Source organism: Phoenix dactylifera, chromosome 7, assembly GCF_009389715.1.
Source record: "Phoenix dactylifera cultivar Barhee BC4 chromosome 7, palm_55x_up_171113_PBpolish2nd_filt_p, whole genome shotgun sequence".
In the NCBI taxonomy this organism is placed as follows: Eukaryota; Viridiplantae; Streptophyta; class Magnoliopsida; order Arecales; family Arecaceae; genus Phoenix; species Phoenix dactylifera.
In genome coordinates, this window is record NC_052398.1 from 14,052,826 (window position 1) to 14,075,587 (window position 22,762).

Sequence of the window (22,762 nt, forward strand, 5' to 3'; positions counted from 1 at the left end):
AAAAGAAGAAGGGAAGAAGAGAAGAAAAAAAAAAGAAGAAAAAAAGAAAAAAATAAAAATAAAGTTAAATAAGCTTGAAACAATTAAATAAGTTTGGAACACACTTAATCTAACATGACACACGGTTAAATAAGCTTGGAACATATTTAAATCATCTCGGAACACACTTATTCTACCCCAGAACACAGTTATTTCGACTGTGCACACAGTTAAGTGTTATTAGAAAATTATTGTAGACTTATGCTGAGGTCGACCCCTGAAGAGTTGGGGTCGACCCCAGCTCTTTATTAGAAGGGTCGACCCCTGAAGAGCTGGGGTCGACCCCTGAAGAGCTGGGGTCGACCCCTAAAGAGCTGGAGTCGACCTCTGAAATCAGGCAGAAAAACAGCTCTCTGGAAGGCCTGAGAGAGTCGACTCCATGTGAGCAGGGGTCGACCCCAGGTCTGTGAACACAGTTAACTTGTCTAGGAACACAGTTAACTTGTCTAGGAACACAGTTAAGTTGTCTATGAACACAGTAAGTTGTCTAGGAACACAGTTGTTTAGGAACACAGTTAAGTTGTTTGGGAACACAGTTAACTTGTCTGGGAACACAGTTAAGTTGTCTAGGAACACAGTTAATTTGTCTAGGAACACAGTTAACTTGTCTAAGAACACAGTTGTTTAGGAACATAATTAAATTGTTTGGGAACACAGTTAACTTGTCTAGGAATACAGTTAACTTGTCTAGGAACACAGTTAAGTTGTCTGTGAACACAGTTAAGTTGTTTAGGAACACAGTTATCTAAGAATACATTTAAGTTGTTTGGGAACACAGTTAACTTGTCTAGAAACACAGTTAATTTGTCTAGGAACACAGTTAAGTTGTTTGGGAACACAGTTAACTTGTCTGGGAACACAGTTAAGTTGTTTAGGAACACAGTTAACTTGTCTGGGAACACAGTTAAGTTGTCTAGGAACACAGTTAACTTGTCTAGGAACACAGTTGTTTAGGAACACAGTTAAATTGTTTGGGAACACAGTTAACTTGTCTAGGAACACAGTTAACTTGTCTAGGAACACAGTTGTCTAGGAACACAGTTAAGTTGTCTGTGAACACAATTAAGTTGTTTAGGAACACAGTTATCTAAGAATACAGTTAAGTTGTTTGGAAACACAGTTAATTTTTCTAGGAACACAGTTGTCTAGGAACACAGTTAAGTTGTTTGGGAACACAGTTAACTTGTCTGGGAACACAGTTAACTTGTCTGGGAACACAGTTAAGTTGTCTGGGAACACAGTTAACTTGTCTAGGAACACAGTTGTTTAGGAACACTGTTAAATTGTTTGGGAACACAGTTAACTTGTCTAGGAACACAGTTAACTTGTCTAGGAACACAGTTGTCTAGGAACACAGTTAAGTTGTCTGTGAACACAGTTAAGTTGTTTAGGAACACAGTTATCTAAGAATACAGTTAAGTTGTTTGGGAACACAGTTAACTTGTCTAGGAACACAGTTAATTTGTCTAGGAACACAGTTAAGTTGTTTGGGAACACAGTTAACTTATATGGGAACACAGTTAAGTTGTCTATCCCGAAACACACTTATTCTACCCCAGAACACAGTTATTTCGACTGTGCACACAGTTAAGTGTTATTAGAAAATTATTGTAGACTTATGCTGAGGTCGACCCCTGAAGAGCTGGGGTCGACCCCTAAAGAGCTGGAGTCGACCCCTGAAATCAGGCAGAAAAACAGCTCTCTGGAAAGCCTGAGAGAGTCGACTCCAGGTGAGCAGGGGTCGACCCCAGGTCTGTGAACACAGTTAAGTTGTCTGTGAACACAGTTAACTTGTCTAGGAACACAGTTAAGTTGTCTGTAAACACAGTTAAGTTGTCTAGGAACACAGTTAAGTTGTTTGGGAACACAGTTAACTTATCTGGGAACACAGTTAAGTTGTCTAGGAACACAGTTAATTTGTCTAGGAACACAGTTAACTTGTCTAGAAACACAGTTGTTTAGGAATACAGTTAAATTGTTTGGGAACACAGTTAACTTGTCTAGGAATACAGTTAACTTGTCTAGGAACACAGTTGTCTAGGAACACAGTTAAGTTGTCTGTGAACACAGTTAAGTTGTTTAGGAACACAGGTATCTAAGAATATAGTTAAGTTGTTTGGGACAGTTAACTTGTTTAGGAACACAGTTAATTTGTCTAGGAACACAGTTGTCTAGGAACACAGTTAAATTGTTTGGGAACACAGTTAACTTGTCTGGGAACACAGTTAAGTTGTCTAGGAACACAGTTAAGTTGTCTAGGAACACAGTTAACTTGTCTGGGAACACAGTTAAGTTGTCTGGGAACACAGTTAAGTTGTTTAGGAATACAGTTAACTTGTCTAGGAACACAGTTGTTTAGGAACACAGTTAAATTGTTTGGAAACACAGTTAACTTGTCTAGGAACACAGTTAACTTGTCTAGGAACACAGTTGTCTAGAAACACAGTTAAGTTGTTTGGGAACACAGTTAACTTGTCTGGGAACACAGTTAAGTTGTCTAGGAACACAGTTAACTTGTCTAGGAACACAGTTAAATTGTTTGGGAACACAGTTAACTTGTCTAGGAACACAGTTAACTTGTCTAGGAACACAGTTGTCTTGGAACACAGTTAAGTTGTTTGGGAACACAGTTAACTTGTCTATGAACACAGTTAACTTGTCTAGGAACACAGTTAACTTGTCTAGGAACACAGTTGTCTAGGAACACAGTTAAGTTGTCTGTGAACACAGTTAACTTGTCTAGGAACACAGTTAAGTTGTTTGGGAACAAAGTTAACTTGTCTCGGAACACAGTTAACTTGTCTAGGAACACAGTTGTCTAGGAACACAGTTCAGTTGTTTGGGAACACAGTTAACTTGTCTAGGAACACAGTTGTCTAGATACATAGTTAAGTTATCTAGGAACACAATTAACTTGTTTGTGAACACAGTTAACTTGTCTAGGAAAGCCTGAGAGTCGACTTCAGGTGAGCAGGGGTCGACTCGTGCTGTTAAGGGGTCGACTCCAGGTCTGTGAACACAGTTAAGTTGTCTGTGAACACAGTTAACTTGTCTAGGAACACAGTTAACTTTATTTTTATTTTTATTTTATTCCTTTTCTTCTTTTTCTTTCATTTTGTTTTTTCTTTTCTTTTTCTTTTTTTTTCTTCTCTTCTTCCCTTCTCCTTCTTTCTTCTTCCTTCTCTTCTCGCGAGGCCGGCAGCTACGGAAGGGGGTCGGACGGTGGCGGCCGCAGGATGGGGCCACCGGGGGGGGCAGCGGCTCCTCTTCTTTGGCACCTCCCCACCGTGGGGGCGGAGGTATTTCCGGCGGCGCGGAAGGGGGCAGCGGGTGCGGGAGGGGGCGGGCGGCGGGCGTGGGAGGGGGTGGGCCGTGGCCGGTGGCAGGCGCGGGAGGGGGTGGGCCGTGGCCGGCGGCTGCCTTTTTCTTCTCCTTCTTCGGTGGAAATGGGAGAGGCGGGGGCATTTTTGTCCCATAAAGCAATGTTAAAATATATATGGACTGGTTGTTAAACAACCGGTCAATAGGGATTTAATGTTAAAGTTCGGTCAATAAATGGAACGCTGAGCAAGTTTTTTTTTTTTTTTTTTCCGCTTCAGATGTCCATGTAGCGGACGATATAATCATCTCCTACACGACTCTCAAAAGTATTCTGAACCCTATTGAGCAGTGCATGAAATCTATCGACTCCAGTTCGTTGGGTCAGGGGGTGAATCTTTTCGCGCGAAAGAAAGAAGGATTCACTTCACCTCTCTCGAATCGCCTTCAGATCTATGATGCCGCGGGCCGGATGATGAATGAATAAAAGAGTTCAGAACGCTTTGAGAGCTGTGCGGTGCGTGATCAAGCGCTGGTTTCGCGCGAAGGAAGGCACCCTTCCGTGAACGATATAGCGCCGGTCCCAACTTTGTTTTTATCTCTCTCGCTCGCTCTCTCGTCGTGTTTCTTGATCCAATAAGAGATGGACAGCGTCCCGGGCCCCTCCGGCCGCCGGCGACGTCTAAATCCCAGCCCTGAACCCCTCATCCCCGACGCCCCCACGGGCCCTCCCACCGCCGCCTCCCCAGGCTCTCCAGGTCGTCATGGGTCACCTCAAGAACCCAGCCCACAACCCCCGATATCCGCCACCCCCGCAGCCGCCGCCGCCTCCCCAGGTTCTACGATCTCCGCCACCCCTACAGCCGCCGTTGCCGCCTCACCGGGCCCTCCAGGTTGTCGTGGGTCACCTCAAGAACCCAGGCCCCGACCCCCGATCTCTGCCACCCCCGCCTTCGCCGCCTCCCCGGACCCTCCAGCTCGTCCTCGACCACCTCAAGAAACCCAGCCCACAACCCCCGATATCCGCCGCCACCACCGCAGCCGCCGCCGCCTCCCCGGGCGCTCCAGGCCTCCAGCCACCTCGGAATCCCATCCCGCAAACCCCGACAGCCTTTTCAGACCCGGTGACTCTCTTGATCAAGGATTGGGCGGACTGCCGTGCACTGTTTTCGCCTGGGGGTGCTAAGATCGTCGCCATCATCTCAAAGAATTTTTCTCAACGCGATCTCCCTCTCTTAGAGGACTTGATGAAGGAGGAGTTGGCCAGGCCGCCGGAACTCCAGGGTTTTGTGGTCGCCAACCCTGAAATCATTCCTGAGCTACGGACGAAAAGGGCGAGGCCTCTCGCGATGCTCCGGGAGGACCCTAAAGGTCTTCATCGGCCACCTCATCAGCCCAGCCCCCAACCCCGGATCTCCGTCGTCCCTGCAGCCGCCGCCACCCCAGACACTCCAATCCTCCAGCCACATCCGGATCTCATGCCGCTATCGCCGCCAACCCCTTCAGACCCGCCGCCAACCGCTTCGGACCCGCCGCCAACCCCTCCGCACCCGCCGCCTTTCTTGATCAAGGATCACGTGTACTTCCGTGCTCTGACTTCGGCCGGGTCTGCCAGGATCGTCGCCGTCATCTCACCCCAGTTTCCCCTCGACCAGCTCCCTGTCTTAGAGGCGACGATCGCGACGGAGTCGAACAAGCCGCAGGAATCCCAGAGTTTCGTGGTCCGCAACCCTGAAATCCTTTCTGAGCTACGGAAGCGAAGGGAACTCCTCCTTACGACCGCGTGGGAGCTCGACAGCAAGATCACAGAGTGCAATAAGCTCGTCTGTCAAATGAATGAGATAAAGGGCAACATCCAGTCCGTAGATGGTCTCTCTCTCGCTGGCATCGATCGCCAGATCGAAATCGTGGCCGGCTTCATCGGGTCCCTTCGTCGGGCGCGCCTGGACTTGCAGCGTAAGCACCGGATCTAGGTTCCGGTTGGTGAGCTTATCTTTCTCTTCGCCAGCAATGTGACGTGTTCTTCTTTGATTTCTCGTTAAATTTTGGGTTCGAGTTTTTGTTTGATTTCTTACCTCGGGCTTTAGTTTCTTCTTTTATTATTTGGTTTTACTGTTCTATTTTAAGGTTTGTATTCTATTTTCTTCTTGGTTGTTTAAATCTGCCTGTTATCAACGGAAGCACTGAAGACAACATTTCTTGTTAGCTTTTTGGAATGCTGAGATCCAATATTCTGTATCCAATTTCTGTCAACATTATTTCCTCCAATTCGTTTGGATATTTTTTATTGCTATTTCATCTGCGATGATTAGTATTTTACTTCGGAGGAGATAATTAATTTTTGGTTTATTATTATATATAATTCAAGATTTTGAGATTACATTTGATATTTATCTAAACATAGATGTATTTAAATGTAAATTCTTATACTAGACTCCTAAATAACTTGGTTTTCTAAACATATATGATTTAGTTTTTGTATATATTTTTCTCTTCTTTCTTAAAATTCTATTGTACACCTTCAATTATTTCTCAGGTGGTATCTTAAAAAGAAAAAACAAATTCCTATGCATCCAATGAAAAGATATGTATGGATTATGTGAACCGATGCATCTATGAAAGAATAAGCATCTAATTAAATTCATCTTTTTACATCTATAAATAGAAAAGAAATCGTACTTTTTATCTATTAGAACAACATCAATACTAAATTAGAGAAGAGATTTGTAAATTGAAATTGAGAACACTAAATGACTGAACTTAAGTGCACCCATTAAGCATTTAAAAAAAAGAGAATTGAGAACTCTTGATTTTCTTTCGTTAGAGCGCATTTCAAGAAGAAGATTATGAAGCGCTTTGTTGCATCTTGAGAGTATACGGCCATTAACTATTTACATCTGGTAGGGCGAATTCTACTCTAAATCTGGTAAAATGTCTTCCATAACATGCTCCGAACCGAGTAGCATCAAAACTTAATTTATTTATTCAATATATATAGAAAACCATTAGTCAAATAGAATAAAATAATAAAATTTTATTAAGAGATTTATAATATTTTAGCAGATTTGTTGATTTACTCTGCAAAAAGTTGGCATTGTTTTGCCGTCCCTATCTTGCTGCCAAAAGATTTTGAGAAGATGAAAATTCTTGGTGCTTGCTCGAGCCCAGATGGGCAGTTCCTTGCTGATTTCAGATGCGTAGCATCATTCTGGAAAAGGCAAAAATTCTTGGTACTTGGCAAAATTGTCAAATTAACAAAACAATATTTTTATTTGGTCTTAAACTGACATTATGGCATGTTCACTCAAAACGAAACAAATGATAATGGGATTATTTACCTCTCTGCTATTAAAAAAATTACAAATCATAATATGTGACTTATGATTTCGAAAATGATTAAAATATGATTAGAATTAATATCTCACAAAAGAAATCAAGAATTACGGCACAATAAGAAACAGAAGAAAAAAAAAAAGAAGAGGAACTTATGGATGTTGTCTCAATGGTTCTGCCGCCGTGAGTTGAAACATATATAGTTTGTTGTACCATGGGTTGGCTCCTGTTGGCTTTTGGGATGTTCAACTCAATCTTCTGTATCCAATTTATGCGAACTGCTATGTTTTCTGCTTAAATGAATGAACGCATCAAGGACGGCCATAAAAACACTTTGATTTTCTGTGTGATGTAAAGGGAATGATCAGTTTTTTAAGTGGTGTTAGTACCGTGATGGCTGCATCATTGTGATAGAGCTGAAGTCCATAAGTTTTTGCCATCTTCATGTCTTTACCAAGCAGACGGTCGTTTGGGGAAGAGTACATTTCTATATTTGCTGATCTGAAGATCATTTCAGGGAGCATGAGGTTCTAGATTTTAGCTCTGTAATGATCATAAAAATTCTTAGTGAAATAATTGCATGGACTATAGTGCTTGTAGTGTCTCAAGGATGGGCAAACAAAACTTTTTAACTTATTCTTTGTATTTCTAATAAACTATGCTAGTTGAATATTAGTATATAGATGCTTGGCATTTACTACATCGATACTATATATATATATATATATATATATATATATATATATATATATATATAGTCAAAGAACAAATGTTGTTTAGTTGATTGCAGTTGAGCAATCTAACTCAACTTATTTTCTTAGGAGAGATTTTTCACGGCATCGATTTCTTGCCCATCATAATCATAATAAACATAGCACATGAAAAGATTTAGTTTTATAATAAAAAAGATGTATATATAAAATTAATAAAGAAAATTGCAGACGGTTGGTGGTGTAGTACCTAAAAATTGTTAATATTGCAAAATTAAATATTTTGGAACTTTATTATTGAAAAACTTTTAGAAAATAAGAGAATAAAAGCTCATCTTGATCGAAGCGTGTGTAAAATACTGCCATAGAAAGAAATTCCCCTTTCTCATGCGGGTCTACGGTGAGATCATTTCTAAAGTATAACAAGTCGACTCATGAGAACGATGATCGCATGGAAGGCTTGACCCGATCAACTTCTTCAATTGCTCGGATGATAGCGTGCATGCATTGAGACATGCATAAAACACTATCCTAAGAATGAAATTTGCCTCCATTTTGTATATGTAACAAAATATATATATTGTATATGTAACAATTCCAAATCAAATATGAAATTATGTGTAAGGATTCCAAATCAAATATTAAACTGAACTTGGTCTGTAACACTTTTGTTACAAATAGAAATCAAAGTCAAATTTTATATTTAATTTGGGTATGAGGCAAAATGTGCTTGCCCTCATATATGTCGCGGGTGCATGGCACGATCAGCCAAGTCGTGACCACAAGCATGGTCACTAGCCTACCATCCTTAAAGATCAATTTGGACTAGAAAGAACAATTTAATAAGCTACTTAAATAAGCAACTAAATTGCATTTACACTTTCTTCTGGAATAAGAATGAATTAACATTTTATTTTAAAAATTTGCATAAAGGAAATTCAAAAATTTCCAGCACATATATCGGGTTGATTGATGGTAGGTTGATTCAGAATTTTCATGGAAATCAAATAAGTGATAGCTTAAAAAATAGAGGGTGGAAAATGGAAATGCGTGATTCCTAGTCACAGAAATTTCCATCGTATAACAAACTGCTTTTCTCTCGCGCCCGGCGACCGTTGGCTCATCTGCTACACAGATCTCAAAGCAATCTGAACTCCGTTATTCATCGCCTGCATTGATCTCAGGACGAGCAATGGATGATCTGAGAGCAGAGCATGATATCTATTTCACTGTCAGTGCGCTCTGAGCGCCAAAAACAAGTTCGTTTCTCTCTCGCTCGCTCGCTCTCCCGGGAGTGTTTCTTGATCCGGTAAGCGATGCGCAGCCCTCCCACACGGCGGCGATGTCTACATGCCGACTCTCAACCCCTCACCCCTCCCACCCCCGCGCCCAGCGCCTCCTCCCCGGGCTCTCCAGGTCAAGAACCCAGCCCGCAACCCCCGACCTTTGCCGCCTTCGCCGCCTCCCCGAGCCCTCCAGGTCGTCGTCAACCACCTGATCAAGAACCCAGCCCGCAACCCCCGACCTTTGCCGCCTTCGCCACCGCCGCAGTCGCCGCACCGGCCCATCCAGGTCTTCGTGGGCCACCTCAAGAACCCTGGCACCTATCCTCGATCTCTGCCACCTCCGTCTTCGCCGGCTTCATCTGCCCTCATCATCGGGCACCTCAAGAACCCAGCACACAACCACCGAACTCCGCCGCTCCTGCAGTCGTCGCCGCGGCCTCCCCGGGCCCTCTAGGCCTCTGGCGACCTGGGAATCCCATCCCGCAAACCCAGACAGCCGCTTCGGACCCGCTGATTCTCGTAATCGAGGAAAAGGAGGACTTGCTTCTACTGCTTTCGCCCAAGAGTTCTAACATCGTCGCCATCATCTCTGATAACTTTCCTATACGCCATGTCGATCTCTTAGAGGCGACAATCGCGTTGGAGTCGCAGAAGCCGCAGGAATTCCAGAGATTCGTGGTCGCCAACCCTGAAATATTTTGCCAGCTACAGAAGCAAAAGGAGCACCTTCTTGCGACGGTGAGGGTGCTCGACCGCAAGGCCAGACAATGCAGTAGGCTCGTCCATCAGATGCAAGTAATCGAGCGCGAGATCCGCTCCGTCGGTGATATCGCTAGCGAAGGCATCAATCGACAGATCCGCCTCGTGGCCGACGCCGGCCTTTCAATTCTTCGTGAGCACCGGCGCCTGCGGGCTCAGCACGGTATCTAGCTAGGTCCGGTTGGTGAGGTACCTTTCTCTCTACCTTCTTTAACCCCTTGTTTCTTGATCCAGCGATCGATCTGATGACTTACTTGTTTGATTTCTTGTTATTTCGGTTTTTTATTTTTGATTTTTTCTTATGATGTAGCGTCTTATTTTCCTCAGTTCATACCGTGCTATATGCATGGCCCATTCGTACCATACTCGATATGAAGACTTTTAGAGCTGCCCGCTGTAAGTAAAGCACCTGAAGCCTTGATTTCCTGTTAGCTTGTGGAATGCTCGATCCAATCTTCTGTGCCTGATTTCTGTCAAGCATTCTGTTTTCTGATTAAGCAATTGAATGAATCAGAGACAGCCCAAAAACAAAAAAAAAACCCTCGCTTCCTCCAACTCTTTTGGTTATTTGCAATTGTTAAGTATATCTTAAGTTTACAGGGTTTAAAGAGACAAAAAAAAAAAATTTAAAGCCCAAGAAGTGAAGCAAGTGGAGAAGAGGGCGAAAAAGGTCCTCCCATGGGAGGATTATTGTAGGATACCAAATCGTGTCCAAATCAATGTATTCTATTATATATATATATACATATATATACATATATATATATATATATATATATATATATATATATATATAGAGAGAGAGAGAGAGAGAGAGAGAGAGAGAGAGAGAAATTCAAGTTTTCTAAAAATTTGATGTGTTGGGGGCTATAATTTGAGAGAAAATTTTATACTTAATAATCTTTAGTTTTTTATAGTAAAATTTTTGCCGCAATATTATTTGCTATTTTACTCTATGCCATTTAAATGAAGATGATCAGTATTTCAAGCAGTGTGACAAAACTTATCTGCAAGATCCCTAAGATTGATTTGTATAGGCGAGAGTCGATCATGCCCATTGTCAAAGGATTCAGACATGCAGATTGGCTATCTTTGGTAAACTATCACACATTTTGAAGATTACACATGGATGTTTCGCCCGTGCATCTCGCCTATGCGGTTCCTGTGCGGTTAAGGAAACTTCTCATGATTATGGCTAAGGTGTCGCCACCAAGGAAAGGATTTTGAAATTCGAAGAACTCTCTGCATGTCTTTAAGCTAGCCATGTGGAGGGATTTGGCTAGTTGAATAGGGTCTTAGTGGTGAGCTCTGGTTGATCTGCCACGTTGGCTATAGTTGGTTTCGAGGGGTATTACTTATCCTCCACTTTCGAGGAAGAGCTAACATGTTGGCTAAGACAGTAGAGTAGACTTACTAGTGAGGTCGACAAGCTAAGGTAATCCGTGAAGCCAAATCAAGCTGTGAAACCGTATTGCTATAGCTATCCTTCAGTTTTGCTATAGAGATCTTTTGGATACTGTATGTATGAAGGACGTGCTGGCATTTGCGCTTTTCGAAGCATTATCATTCACGACGGTAATATTGGCACAATGATTAGATGTTTGGAGCGGCAGCGATTCAGATAACCGTCAAAGAGCAAACATTTGGGCGATACATGGTGGGGATCGACTAGGGTAGGTGAATCACCATGCCAATCCAGATCGTCCGAAGCTTTATATAAGGCAAAAGACCGGTGCATCTTCCCTATTTCAATCTTTTGTGCTATGAAACTTAGAAAGAGAGACCGAAAGCGTTTCCTTCTTGCGCTTTCGCTGGAGTTTCATTGCTTCATCGGAGTCTTCTACCGTAGTGGTTCTTCAGTAGTTTCTTCAATTAAGCCTTCGTTTCAAACTTTTCTTTAGCCTTCTTCCCTCTTTTTCTTTCGTTCTTCTATGATGGATCCATCTCTCAAGGAATAGTCCACAGACAGTAAGAGAGGGTGTCAGGGCTCTCCAGACTAAACTTCCATGGCTTTGCAAAGACCCAATCCAAGTTTGTCTCGGGTCCGATACTAAAAGGAGTGTCCTGGAAGAGTCCAACCTCAACCAAATTTGACCCAAGTTCTTTATCCCTCTACACCTTTGCTTGGAGTTACATGATCCTTCTGATCGAGTGAGATCATCTTAGGAGAATCAACTCAACCTCTACAAGAAAACTTTGAGTGGGGGGCTGAGGCTCTTGATTCCTTTGATCATCGTCAATCTGCTGGCTCAATATAACTCATCCCAACCTAGCTTATCCCCAATACTTTGAGGATGATAGTTGGGTTTTCCTATTTTTGGAGACTCCACAAGGTTATCCGATTATGGGGTTGTTCCAAGCCTTATTCTAGGTGAAGGTCCATCCTCGAAACAAATAGTGATGGTACCTTTTTTGCAGGAAGAGTTACAACATCCTTCTACCCGGGCCTTCCTCCATCCACAGTTGGAAGGGCCAATCTTCTTCGTGACGTCAACAAATATTTGAGGCTTTCCAACATGATGGAAGTCACTGAGGAAGAAGCATTGAGCTTCTTCCCCATCTCGTTGGATGAGGAGCAAGAATCGGTCGATAACCATTGTTACATAAAGACTCCAACTTTTGCCTAGCTACTCCATGAGAGGGTCTGGTGAACGTCGGTCTCAGTTCCGCTTCTATCAGGAATAATTTTATTTGCTTTTTTTAGGCATAATAATTTGATTGGCTAACTTATTCCCCTTTACCTTTGCAACAATAAAGTTCAAGGTTGACGAGCTATTCGGCTCCTCAAAGAAGAGGCCTAGTGGAGCCCTCTCGCCAATGGGGAGGAAGAAGAAGACATTGGTAGGTTCATCTACTGTCGAGGCAGTGCTTCCTATCCCCTCAGGCTCGGTAGAAGCTGCTATAACTGAGGAGAAACCCACTGAGAAGGGATCACTAGAGGTGGAGGAGATCGCCACTCTCCTCATTTTTGTTCAAACACCTCCTTTGGAGGCTTCCCAGGAAACGATCCCATTCGGGGCCTCTAAGGTTATTCCGGCAGTCTCACTATAACTTCCTTAGTTTCTACAGCCACTCTAGAGGCCACTCAAGTTTCAATAGTTGCCCCTGAGGCAGCCCTAGCTTCAATGGCTAGTCCAAAGCTCCCTAGGCTCCGACATCCACTCTAGAGTCCACCCCAACCTCGGTGCAGGTGTTTGAACTGAAGCCTACCTTGGCTGCTACTGCTGGGTCTCACAAGCTTCAACTTCCACATCCCAGCCTTCGTCACAAAGGCCCGGGTCGGCAACCTTCTGACCGGATTAGCCAGTCAACATCACCAACTCGGTGCTCCAGTATGGTGACCACCAAGTCATATGGGATATGGTCCGGGATTGTGCTTCCTTAAGGAAAAGGAAGAGCTTCAAAAGCGGTTGGTCGAGAGCATCATCTCGTTGTCATGCCATGCTACTATTAAGGTAGGGGCACAAGCTTCGGTACTTCGAAGCTCTTCTTTGATTATTGGAATTTGACTATTCTTTTTCTACTCACTAGGGGTCTATGCTACACGAGTGCTCGTTGAGATCATCCGCTCCTACCGACGGAAATCAAAGGGTGTCAAAAACTGCATTGGCGAGGCCATTTGATGAAAAGCTCAGGCTGAGGAGAAGCGGTTGGCAGCCAAGAAGGCGAGAGAAAAGGTTGAGGCCCAATAAACTTGGGTTTAAAAGAAGACAATGTTGAAGTAGATAACATTTAATTGAAGCTTAACTTGACATTAATATCAAAGAATGGAACCTCTACCATAGATTGATTCACAGTTCCTTTATTCTCTAGTATTACTTCAAGAAAAAAACTACAAAATATATCATAGTCCCATATTGACTAATAAAAAAGGGCACAGATTTATTAGCAGCCAATCCTCCTTCTAACAGCCCGAGCTTTTGGATTAAATCCTTGACAAATGGTATGAGAGCTAATGTCATTATGTGCTACAACCTTTATTAGACCCCTCGCTAAAGAATACCAAAGTTGAGGAAGACCTGATAGGATCGAGTAGGACCCGGGCCATAGGTGGGCTTTCCTCTCTCGAGAAGCCAACCATAATGATGGTGTCACGATATTGGATGAAAAAGATTGTGATAGTAGATGAACCTACCAATGTCTATGAACCGCTGTGTTTTCTATTTAAATGAATGAATGCATCAAAAATAGCCATAAAAGCCACTTCCCGTCCTCTTTTTCTGTGTTATCTGCAATTATTGTGTCATTTGTGTAAAGGAAATGATCAGTTTTTTAAGTGGCGTTGATCAAGAAAAGAACAAACCAAATCGTAGCGTTAAATTGAAATTTTCATTCCCACGAACACCTAGCGGGGAAGAAATCCGGAACCCGAACCTCGAAACCTCTGCTTCCTTTCCCTCCACCCTTCCTCTATCCCTTACCTTCCGGCGACGACCGCAGCAAACAGAATCTTCTCTCTTCCCCGGTGAAGTCTCCCAAACCGAAGCCATGTCCCCAAACCTTCTCTCCTTCGCCTCCAAAACTCCTCGCGCGAAAACCACCGACCCCATCTCTTCCTCTTCTTCTACTTATATACTCTGCGACTCCACCTCATATTCCATCGTCTTTTCCCGGAAAGAAGCAAGATGGCTTCCCAAGAAGGTGCAGTTCTCGATGCGCAGCAGCAGCGGCAATCAGTCGAATGGTTCAGGTACTCAAAGAGGGTGGTTTTGAAGTCGATCTTGTGTCGCGAGGACAAGGGACTGGGACTGGTCGGAGAGAGAGTTGTGGCTGGGGGATGGGTCAAATGGCGGAAAGAGAAGGCAGAGGAGGGTGTTTCGGAGCTGACACAAGGTCCGGCGGAGGCGCCGGATGTGACGTGCTGCGAAGTCCTCTTGTCTCGGGTTCCTCTCCTCAGATCAATTGCAAGAATTTTGTTGGGAAAAGATGGAGCTGTTGTTCCGAGACCTGTTGCAGGGCCGGCTAAAAGCGAGCTGGTTGTTGCTTACTTCAGCATCAATGATGGGTCCTGTGTCGCCAACCTTCAGGTTTGGATTTGCTAGAATTATTGATTATTTTATAACCAGTGTAGATGAGAATTCTCTACAATAGTATTTCAAAAAGCACACATATTTTTCTGGCATCTACCTTGATCTATGATTGCTAATATACGATTTTTGATTACAGATTGATTGGGTGTCTTGACATGGGTTGGTAATGATCATAAAAATTCTTAGTGAAATAGCTGCATAGACTCTAGTGCTTGTAGCATCTCAAGGATGGGCGAAGAAAGTCTTTAACTTACTCCTACTCTCTGTATTGCTGATAAACTATACTAGTTGAAGATTAGTATGTAGATGCTCGGCATTTTCAAAATTACATGGAAATGCTGTCACTGTTTTTACAAATATATGTTGTCGGTTTACGTGCGAAATGCATTTTATAGGGTCTTTTCATTGACTTGGCTTGCAATATTTTTCAGATAGTGGTGGACTCCTCCATGTCTCTTCTTGGCCAAGTTATGTCTGTTGGAACTTCTATCCTGGTGGAGGGTGTGCTAGAGGAGATACCATCGCCAAGCAAACATGTTGTGCGACTTAAAGTAGAGAAGATTCTACATGTTGGGATTGTTGATATCAAGAAATATCCACTAGCAAAGACAAGGTTGTCTTTGGAATTTGTCAGAGCTTATCCCCACCTCCGTCCTCGCACAACTGTGGTTAGTTGAATATCAAATTTTCGATTGTCGACTGATACTTGGCTTTTCTCTAATTATCATACTATCTATGCTGACTTTACATCACTTTCTTGGATAATCTCTTATTCCGAATCTCTTTGAGATGGCCTTGTTTGAAAATCCCCATCCATCTATTCTCTTTGCTCCTTTTTCTAAAATAAAGCTGGAAATAAGAAGTTTAAAAAAAGTTTTAACAATTTAAGTAGCTTTTCAGTTATTCTAACTTGAATGCACAGTATCCACAAGTGCCCATGGTTGAAGTGTATATCTAGATGTTCTTCTAGTGCATCAATTATGTTTGCGAATTAATGAATGTAATGTTCTTGATGAATTATCTCTCTGAAATGAGGTCCATGGACAAAGCCAAGGGGATTGCATATATCCTCCCATGCTTGGGTGCTACAGGCTTTGATATACAGCATAATCTTATGTTTCTTCAAGAGGCCACGCTACCTCCTTTGTTGGATTATAGGAGTGCAATGGCAAAAATAAGCACTCTTTTCTATATTTTGACTGCTTCATCGTGCTAACTTCAGATACCCAGTTGCATTTAGCAAATAGAACTTGCTCCGTGAATTTATACAATTAGAAACAAACATAAAATTTCCTTTAATATGGGAGACTATTTGAGTCTGAATATGAAATGTAATATAGAGCAGATTTCTTTAAGGATTTACAAGAATGGTAAAGCCACTTGAACTTAGTTCTGTTATCTATTATCATCACATCTGTTTATGCATTTAAACTAGGATGATGTATAAATGAAATTTTTGGAAGAAAGATATGAAAATGAATTTTATTCTCTTATAAAAACGAAGAAAACTATTAATGGTTCATGGTAAAGGTAATTGTTTTCATTATTGGACATAACAAATAAGTGTTCTTTCCTATTGATTGTCACATCTAAATGCATTTAAACCAAAAGACTATATACAAGTTTCTTTTTCTTTTTTTTTTTTGGGGGGGGGGGGGGGGGCAACTGCATATGTATATACAAAGTCCATTTTTGCGTCTCTAATTTGCAATATTAATCATGCAGGTTGCATCTGTCAATCGTATCCGTAATGTCCTATCGTATGCTACTCATACATTCTTCCAGAACAATGGTTTCTTATATGTTCACATGCCTATCATCACAACTACAGATTCAAGAGTTTGTAGCAAGATGTTCCATGTTACGACTCTTTTCAGCAAATCAGATGAGATGGAAAAGTTAATCAAAACAAGTGATGATGAACGCATCAACCTTGAAGTAGTCAAGGCCGCAATAAGGGAGAAAAAAAATAGAATTGATGAGCTGAAAAGAAGTGACAGCAATAAAGAAGCTCTACTTGATGCACTCCAGGATCTTCAGAAGGCTAATGAGCTAGCTCTACAGCTGGAAAAGCAACAAAAATCAGCCTTCATAAAAGTTGGAGAAGTTGATTTCTCCAAGGATTTCTTTTCTTGTCCAGCATATCTCTCATTTTCTATGAGACTTCATCTTGAAAGTTATGCATGTGCACTTAGTAGTGTTTACACGTTTGGACCAATATTTCAAGCAGATGATTCTCTATCTCCAAGGCACTTGGCAGAAATGTGGATGGTCGAGGCTGAACTGGCTTTTTCAGAATTAGAGGTTGGTCCATGTCATGTTATGCATGCTTCTTTGCATCTTGTTATCCCTTTCTTATTTCTTAATACTTTTTGAGTTGACTTGAATATCAGGCTTATTTTTTTTATTGACGACATAGATGTACACATTAGACAAACAAAAGAAAAAAGGAGGAACAAAAGTAAAAAAGAAAGAAAGAAGGATATTTAGCTTGAGTTCACAACTGGACAGTTCGTCTATTTATAGCAACTCGGATTAAAAGTGTTACAGGATCATAATTCTTGCTCTTGGAAAAGTTTTCTTCAGGATGTCAACTTCCCAAGAAGAAAGTGAACAAAACAGACAATATTTTTACATGGTACTGAAACATAAATGAATTGGAAAAATAATTGCATAATTTTCATAGACATCGATTTGAAAATCTTGTCTTGGTTGACACTAAAAATCCTCAATGTTAATCAGACTGTCAAAGCTTAAAACCACTAGTTTAAAACTTAATTAGACCTAAAATGGTCTACAATAATTAGGGGTTAAGCTTTACCATCGAACTCAAACAAGTAACTCAACATTGTCAAAATCGAACTAGACATCAAAACAGAAAGGTGCCTGGCCAGATTTAGCTAGGTAACCATTGGCATCAAATCCAAGTAAATTTGTGTCTGGTGCTTCAGTGAAGAGAGTAGTATAAAATGCTACTATGGTATTAATCTGAGCGCATTAGACCAATCTTCCTTTTATTATTGAAAAGAATAATGTTGTCACTGTAATGCATTGACCAGAACTTCTTGAACAATTTGTCTAACCTGATTATTAACTCAAAATTAGTGCAAGTGGAAGCTGATGGTTTTTGAAATTACCGGTGAGGTGATAAAAGAAGCTGTGGAAGCTGTGTTGTTTTCACCTTAAAAAACTATCAAGTATCGTTGTTATTCTAATTTTGCAAACTTTTCTATCTTTTTGTTGCCTTAAGATCTAATGGTCCAAACCAGAAATTATATTGTCTTCATTATTTGCTTTTAGAGGCCTGCTTACGCGTACCGATGGCAGTTGAGCAAGCTGTTTGCAAGCTAACTTGAGTTCAGCACAGAATTTGGCTCAAGTTTAGTTTACTTCGTTAAAAAATGAGCCAAGCTAGAGCTATGCTTAGCTTGCTCAAAGTCAGCTTGAATTAGCTTGAAATTTTTAATTTTTAAGCCATCTACATAACTATATATTATTTTAGTTATATCAATTATACTAGCAATTATTTTTATAATTATTGGTTATAGATTAGTATAGGTTATGTCGAGTGTATGTTAACTATAAGATTAAAATATATTAGGATTATTACTCCAAACTATGTAAATGAAAGCCTCAAATAATTCTAGACTATCACTAGGTGTCTTAAATAAGCTATTTGTGCGAGTTCGGCTTGAAACTAAATGAACTAGATTGAGCTCAGCTTGATTATTAATGGATCCAAGCTAGAGCTAGGCCTGGCTTGGCTTGGCTCGTGTTCAGCTCACTTCCTCTCCCGCTTACATGATGCAATGCATTGGTATGCTTGGTGTTTTGTTATTCGTCCATTGTCCTTATGAATCTCTCAGGCAGTTTGATGGCCTGGTTATTGAGTTATTGGTGCTCTGTTGGGATGATTTTGTAAGGCAGTGAGTGGATCATGACAGTAAGCATGATCTTTCTGTCACTGCAGTAAGTTTCTGCTGGGAACCTTTTCTATGAGATTTTTCGTATAATATTATGAGTTCACCTATCCTTGATGGATTCTTTTCACCCACTCAACCAATGTTGCTCGCCTCATTTCATCCTTAAATTTGAACCATGTTTTTCATTGGTTTAGTACTTTTTATCAAGCGTCAATGAACTATTTTATGTCCTATGACGTGACAACTACAATCCCTAGAACTACAGGGGTGCTAACCCAAAGACATGATTTTGGGGATGTTATTACTCCATGACAGGCATGGCTGAAACTATTACACTATAATGACATTATAATCAACTATTTATCTTAAACAAGATTCAACAACACATACATATTTAATGACTATAAAGGCTCATAAAACTGGTATTAACAACCGTACTGTCATGATACTTGTTCAGTATGGTTTGGTCGGTACTGGTACAGTAAGCACCTAGTACCGAGATAGACTTCCAACACTTTTTGTCACTCTCAGCCCTGGTACTATTTGAAACTGGATAGCATTAGTCGGTATTGGGCAGTACGAGGCAATTTTGATCAGTTTGGACCGATACGAACCGATTTAGCTCATATACCACATCGAACCTTGGTACCGTACTACTACCACATGAAATGGTACAGGTCAATACAGTAGATATTAGCTGTAACATCTTGATCCACAATACATATACATATATGCATATGTATACATGTACCATTTATATGATGGCATTAAAATCTCATATTAACCGTGTCTTTTTCTCTTTATGAACCTTTGTTTTTTGAGGGGAAGGAGGGCTTAAGCCCATCAATTTCTTTATGAACATACTTTAAAATATGAAATTCTACAAACATTGACAGAGTTATGTAATGGTCATTCTGACTGTCACATTGGAAAAGTTGTAGCGAAGAATAAGGTGTTGACTGTCACTTACACTCCCCCTGCCTTTCCAGTCTCCTACACGGAACCAGCTTCCAACATTTCACAATTCAGTTGCTCATTGTTGATACTAAATCGTCCTTGATTACCAGTTTCGAGGGTAACTATCATGAATTTGTTAAGAGAGAAAATGTGTTCCGTACTTCAATATTTCAGTTTTATCCTCACTTCACTTCTGACTATCCTTTTGTATGTCTCAAAGTTTAAGATTTTTGACAAAAAAAAAATTCTGTATTGATGCTTCCAGGATGTAATGAACTGTGTGGAGAATTTTTTGAAATTTATTTGTCACTCGGTGTTGGAGAATTGTTCTGATGACATACAATATATGTCAAAACATATAGACAAGGACTGCATAGATCGCCTTCAGTCAATAGGGTCAAGTTCTTTTGCAAGAATCACTTACACAAACGCGCTGGAGGTTCTAAATCAGGTACTTGTAAAGAATATTTTTTGGCAGAAGCCATGAAACTGTTTGGTCGAAAAATTTGAACAATGGAAAATGATGGACAGGTAAACGATCAGACATTTGAAACAAAAGTAGATCAGGGTCTATCTGAGGAGCATGAGAGGTATGTTTTCAATTAGAGAATAGGGAAATTCAATTCGGTAAATAAGTTTGTGCTTCATGGTTGCCATGCATTTAAATATTAGTACCTCATTGTGCCTTTCCCATGATGTCAACATTCCTCTGCTATTTGTTTGTGATGGTGGCAGTTATTTGGCAGAAAAGATCTACAAAAGGCCAGTGATTATCTATGAGCATCCAAAAGAGGTCAAGCCATTTTATGTGCGCATCAGAAATGATGGAAAAACAGTTTCTACTTTTGATATCATTGCACCCAAGGTAATTTTTTTATGCTCAACAAAGTTCAAGACGTGCAACCACAGTCTAGACTTTTAGTTATAAGTTAAGCTTTTGATAGCTGCACCACTAGTGTTTCACTGTCACTAAGCTGGATTTTTCATCCACAGGCTGGAGTTCTGGTTAGAGGAAGCCAAAGGGAGGAGCGCATTGATATAATTAGTAAGAGGTACTCGATCTTATCTGGGTACTATGGTGCACAATTTTGTCTCTCTTTTGAGCTAAGATTATTTGTATCTCTTAGACAATTAACTTTGGATATGTTGCGGTGAACATATAAGTAATTGGGCAAAGACCCACCTGCAAATATTGTTACAGGATCGAGGAGCTTGGTCTACCTCAAGAACAGTATGATTGGTATCTGGATCTTCGAAGACATGGTACTGTCAAACACTCAGGTTTCAGCCTTGGGTTTGAGAAGATGGTTATGTTTGCCACTGGCCTCCGTGACATCAGAGACACAATTCCATTCCCCAGAACCCATGGCGCTGCAAATACATAGACTTTTCACATACCTGATGATGGCACGAAGCAGCGTACAATAATGAACCATGTATTCAATAAAAATTTATTGGCATTGTAATATTCTCAAGAAAATTGTTATTATAGTGACATCGTGTGATGGAGACCACAGTTTCCACATTGTTACTTACCAGTTCTTCCATACAAAATGCAGAACATTGGATATAAAGTATTCTTATTCTAAACTTATGCAAGTTATTTTTTAGTCTTCCATCCAGATGACCTACACTGTTCAGCATGATCTAAAATTGTTCCAGTGTTTACATACAAAACATTTTAGAGGCTTGTTACCGTATATCGAGCTATAAATGACACAATAAATTGTTCGTTTTGATCTATGATAAGGAACCATCTGATCTACCTGAATCTGGTTCTTGTGCATGCCAAGATATGTAAATTTAATAGACAATTCCCATTGTCTACTTGAATACACTGGGACGGCCCACCATGTTTTAGGGCACAACTATGTTGGTTACATCCAGGAATTCCCATTATCTGAAGTTTATGAAACATGAATCATCATCCACTAACTCCCATTATATAGTGCTAATTGACCATCAGGGTATGAGCATTTGTTCTTATAAACTCCTCTCACCTTTGAAATGTGGATCAGTTGGCTACGCCCACATCCATCATGTGTGAACCGCCGTTGTACAAAAAAAAAATGTGGACCAAAATCTCTTGGGACGGCGACCGGCTGATCTCTTGGCTCTTGTCATGCCAACTTTTTTCCCCTGAAGCATCAAAATACAAAGCATGAGCAAGTCCCTGCGGGATAGGGATAGTACCATTCCATACAAAGATCCTAGTGTGATGTGCTACAAAGGAGGCGACCCAGTCAGCCGCACTGTTCGTCTTCCGTAATACATGTGTGATCCCAAATGATTCGAGACTCTCCAGAGCCCTGCTAACCTTTGCAAACATGTGGTATGACCATGGATATGAGGTGAGTTTTTACGCAGCCGCACGTTCATACACACGGTGCCGCAACCTGTCCCAAAATTCCCCTTGCCATGTGCAATATTCCTAGCCCTAATCAAGCAATTTGGAGGGGTCATGCATAATCCACAACATATGGACGTGCAAGCAAGTTGGTCAAATGCTGAGGGAGACATTTCTAAAGAGAAATCAAACCCCACTATAGAACTAATGAAGACAGGATGGCATGGTTCCTTTTCATGATGGCTATAGTGGCGCATGGTCTAAATACCACACGTGTCCCATTAGGTTCTCGTCATTATATTTTTAAAATTTGAAATTTGGATGTAGTCTTCTTTTTTTCTTTTTTCTTGGAGCTGTGTTAGATGAAAAAAGGACGCGCCCATGACAAGATGTTGCTTAGAAGCTACTCTCACCATCAACAAATTAGGGAGCATTTGGGTGCCTGGTTATAATATTCAAGAGTTTTTTATGAGTTGAAGGAATTTATAGTTAAAATGGTATCTTGCCAGGTTGACAATATGAATTGGACGATGCGGTCATACCATCGCATGCTAAAAGAAAGAAAAAAAAATTGACAATTAATAGTCGATATGATGTGGTGACTAGGAATTCGTTCAGAAAACATCTCGTGCGTGCTGCAACCCCCAACCGTTCGAGGTTCCTTAAAGTCAACTCAACCGGTTTCCTCATTCGGACACAGAGGGTAGGCCAACCAAAACAGCAGCAAATTGGTTACAGGAGAATCTATCTCACTGTTCTTCATTCTTTCTCTCTTTCTCATTCATTTTCCATCCATAAAATTTCTACTGACTTAGGCATCAGAAGGCCCAACCGGAGCCAATCCAGCAAGCCTTTATCCTTTTTCCATTATTTTGTAGATCTCCGGAGGCAATCCACACCAATATCCTAAGATTGCAGCAACAAATTGGTCTTGTCTGTGAGAAACAAAGGCTAAAAATGGTGTGCAGAAAAAACAATGGCTTAGAAGCCGTCTAATAGTAATTTAGTGGCTTCTGGAGGGGCATCCCAAAGTTTCTGCCATTACAATCAGATGCAGAAA

The 22,762-nt window shown here is 41.1% G+C and overlaps 2 protein-coding genes across 2 annotated transcripts; both read left to right on the plus strand.

Moving 5' to 3' along the window:
• Window positions 1-4,121: 4,121 nt before the first annotated feature.
• On the plus strand, window positions 4,122-5,330 carry LOC120111264 (extensin-like). Its single transcript, XM_039127794.1, has one exon. It carries the CDS (start codon window positions 4,122-4,124, stop codon window positions 5,328-5,330), a length of 1,209 nt encoding a protein of 402 aa, XP_038983722.1.
• An 8,276-nt stretch (window positions 5,331-13,606) lies between these two features.
• On the plus strand, window positions 13,607-20,971 carry LOC103715211 (asparagine--tRNA ligase, cytoplasmic 2-like). The gene is made up of 8 exons (XM_008802769.4): window positions 13,607-14,472; window positions 14,907-15,143; window positions 16,201-16,779; window positions 19,621-19,806; window positions 19,887-19,945; window positions 20,091-20,220; window positions 20,349-20,407; window positions 20,557-20,971. The coding sequence occupies exons 1-8, from the start codon at window positions 14,071-14,073 to the stop codon at window positions 20,738-20,740; spliced, it is 1,836 nt and encodes a 611-aa protein (XP_008800991.2). The 5' UTR covers window positions 13,607-14,070; the 3' UTR covers window positions 20,741-20,971.
• The last annotated feature ends 1,791 nt before the right edge of the window (window positions 20,972-22,762 follow it).

What these genes read in the sequence shown, in the direction of transcription:
- LOC120111264 (XM_039127794.1), top strand. Translation starts at nt 4,122, where the DNA reads ATGGGTCACCTCAAGAACCCAGCCCACAACCCCCGATATCCGCCACCC.
- LOC103715211 (XM_008802769.4), top strand. Translation starts at nt 14,071, where the DNA reads ATGGCTTCCCAAGAAGGTGCAGTTCTCGATGCGCAGCAGCAGCGGCAA. An exon ending in CTATCTGAGGAGCATGAGAG is followed by an intron (nt 19,946 to 20,090) that starts GTATGTTTTCAA and finishes TGATGGTGGCAG; the next exon opens with TTATTTGGCAGAAAAGATCT. An exon ending in ATTGATATAATTAGTAAGAG is followed by an intron (nt 20,408 to 20,556) that starts GTACTCGATCTT and finishes ATATTGTTACAG; the next exon opens with GATCGAGGAGCTTGGTCTAC.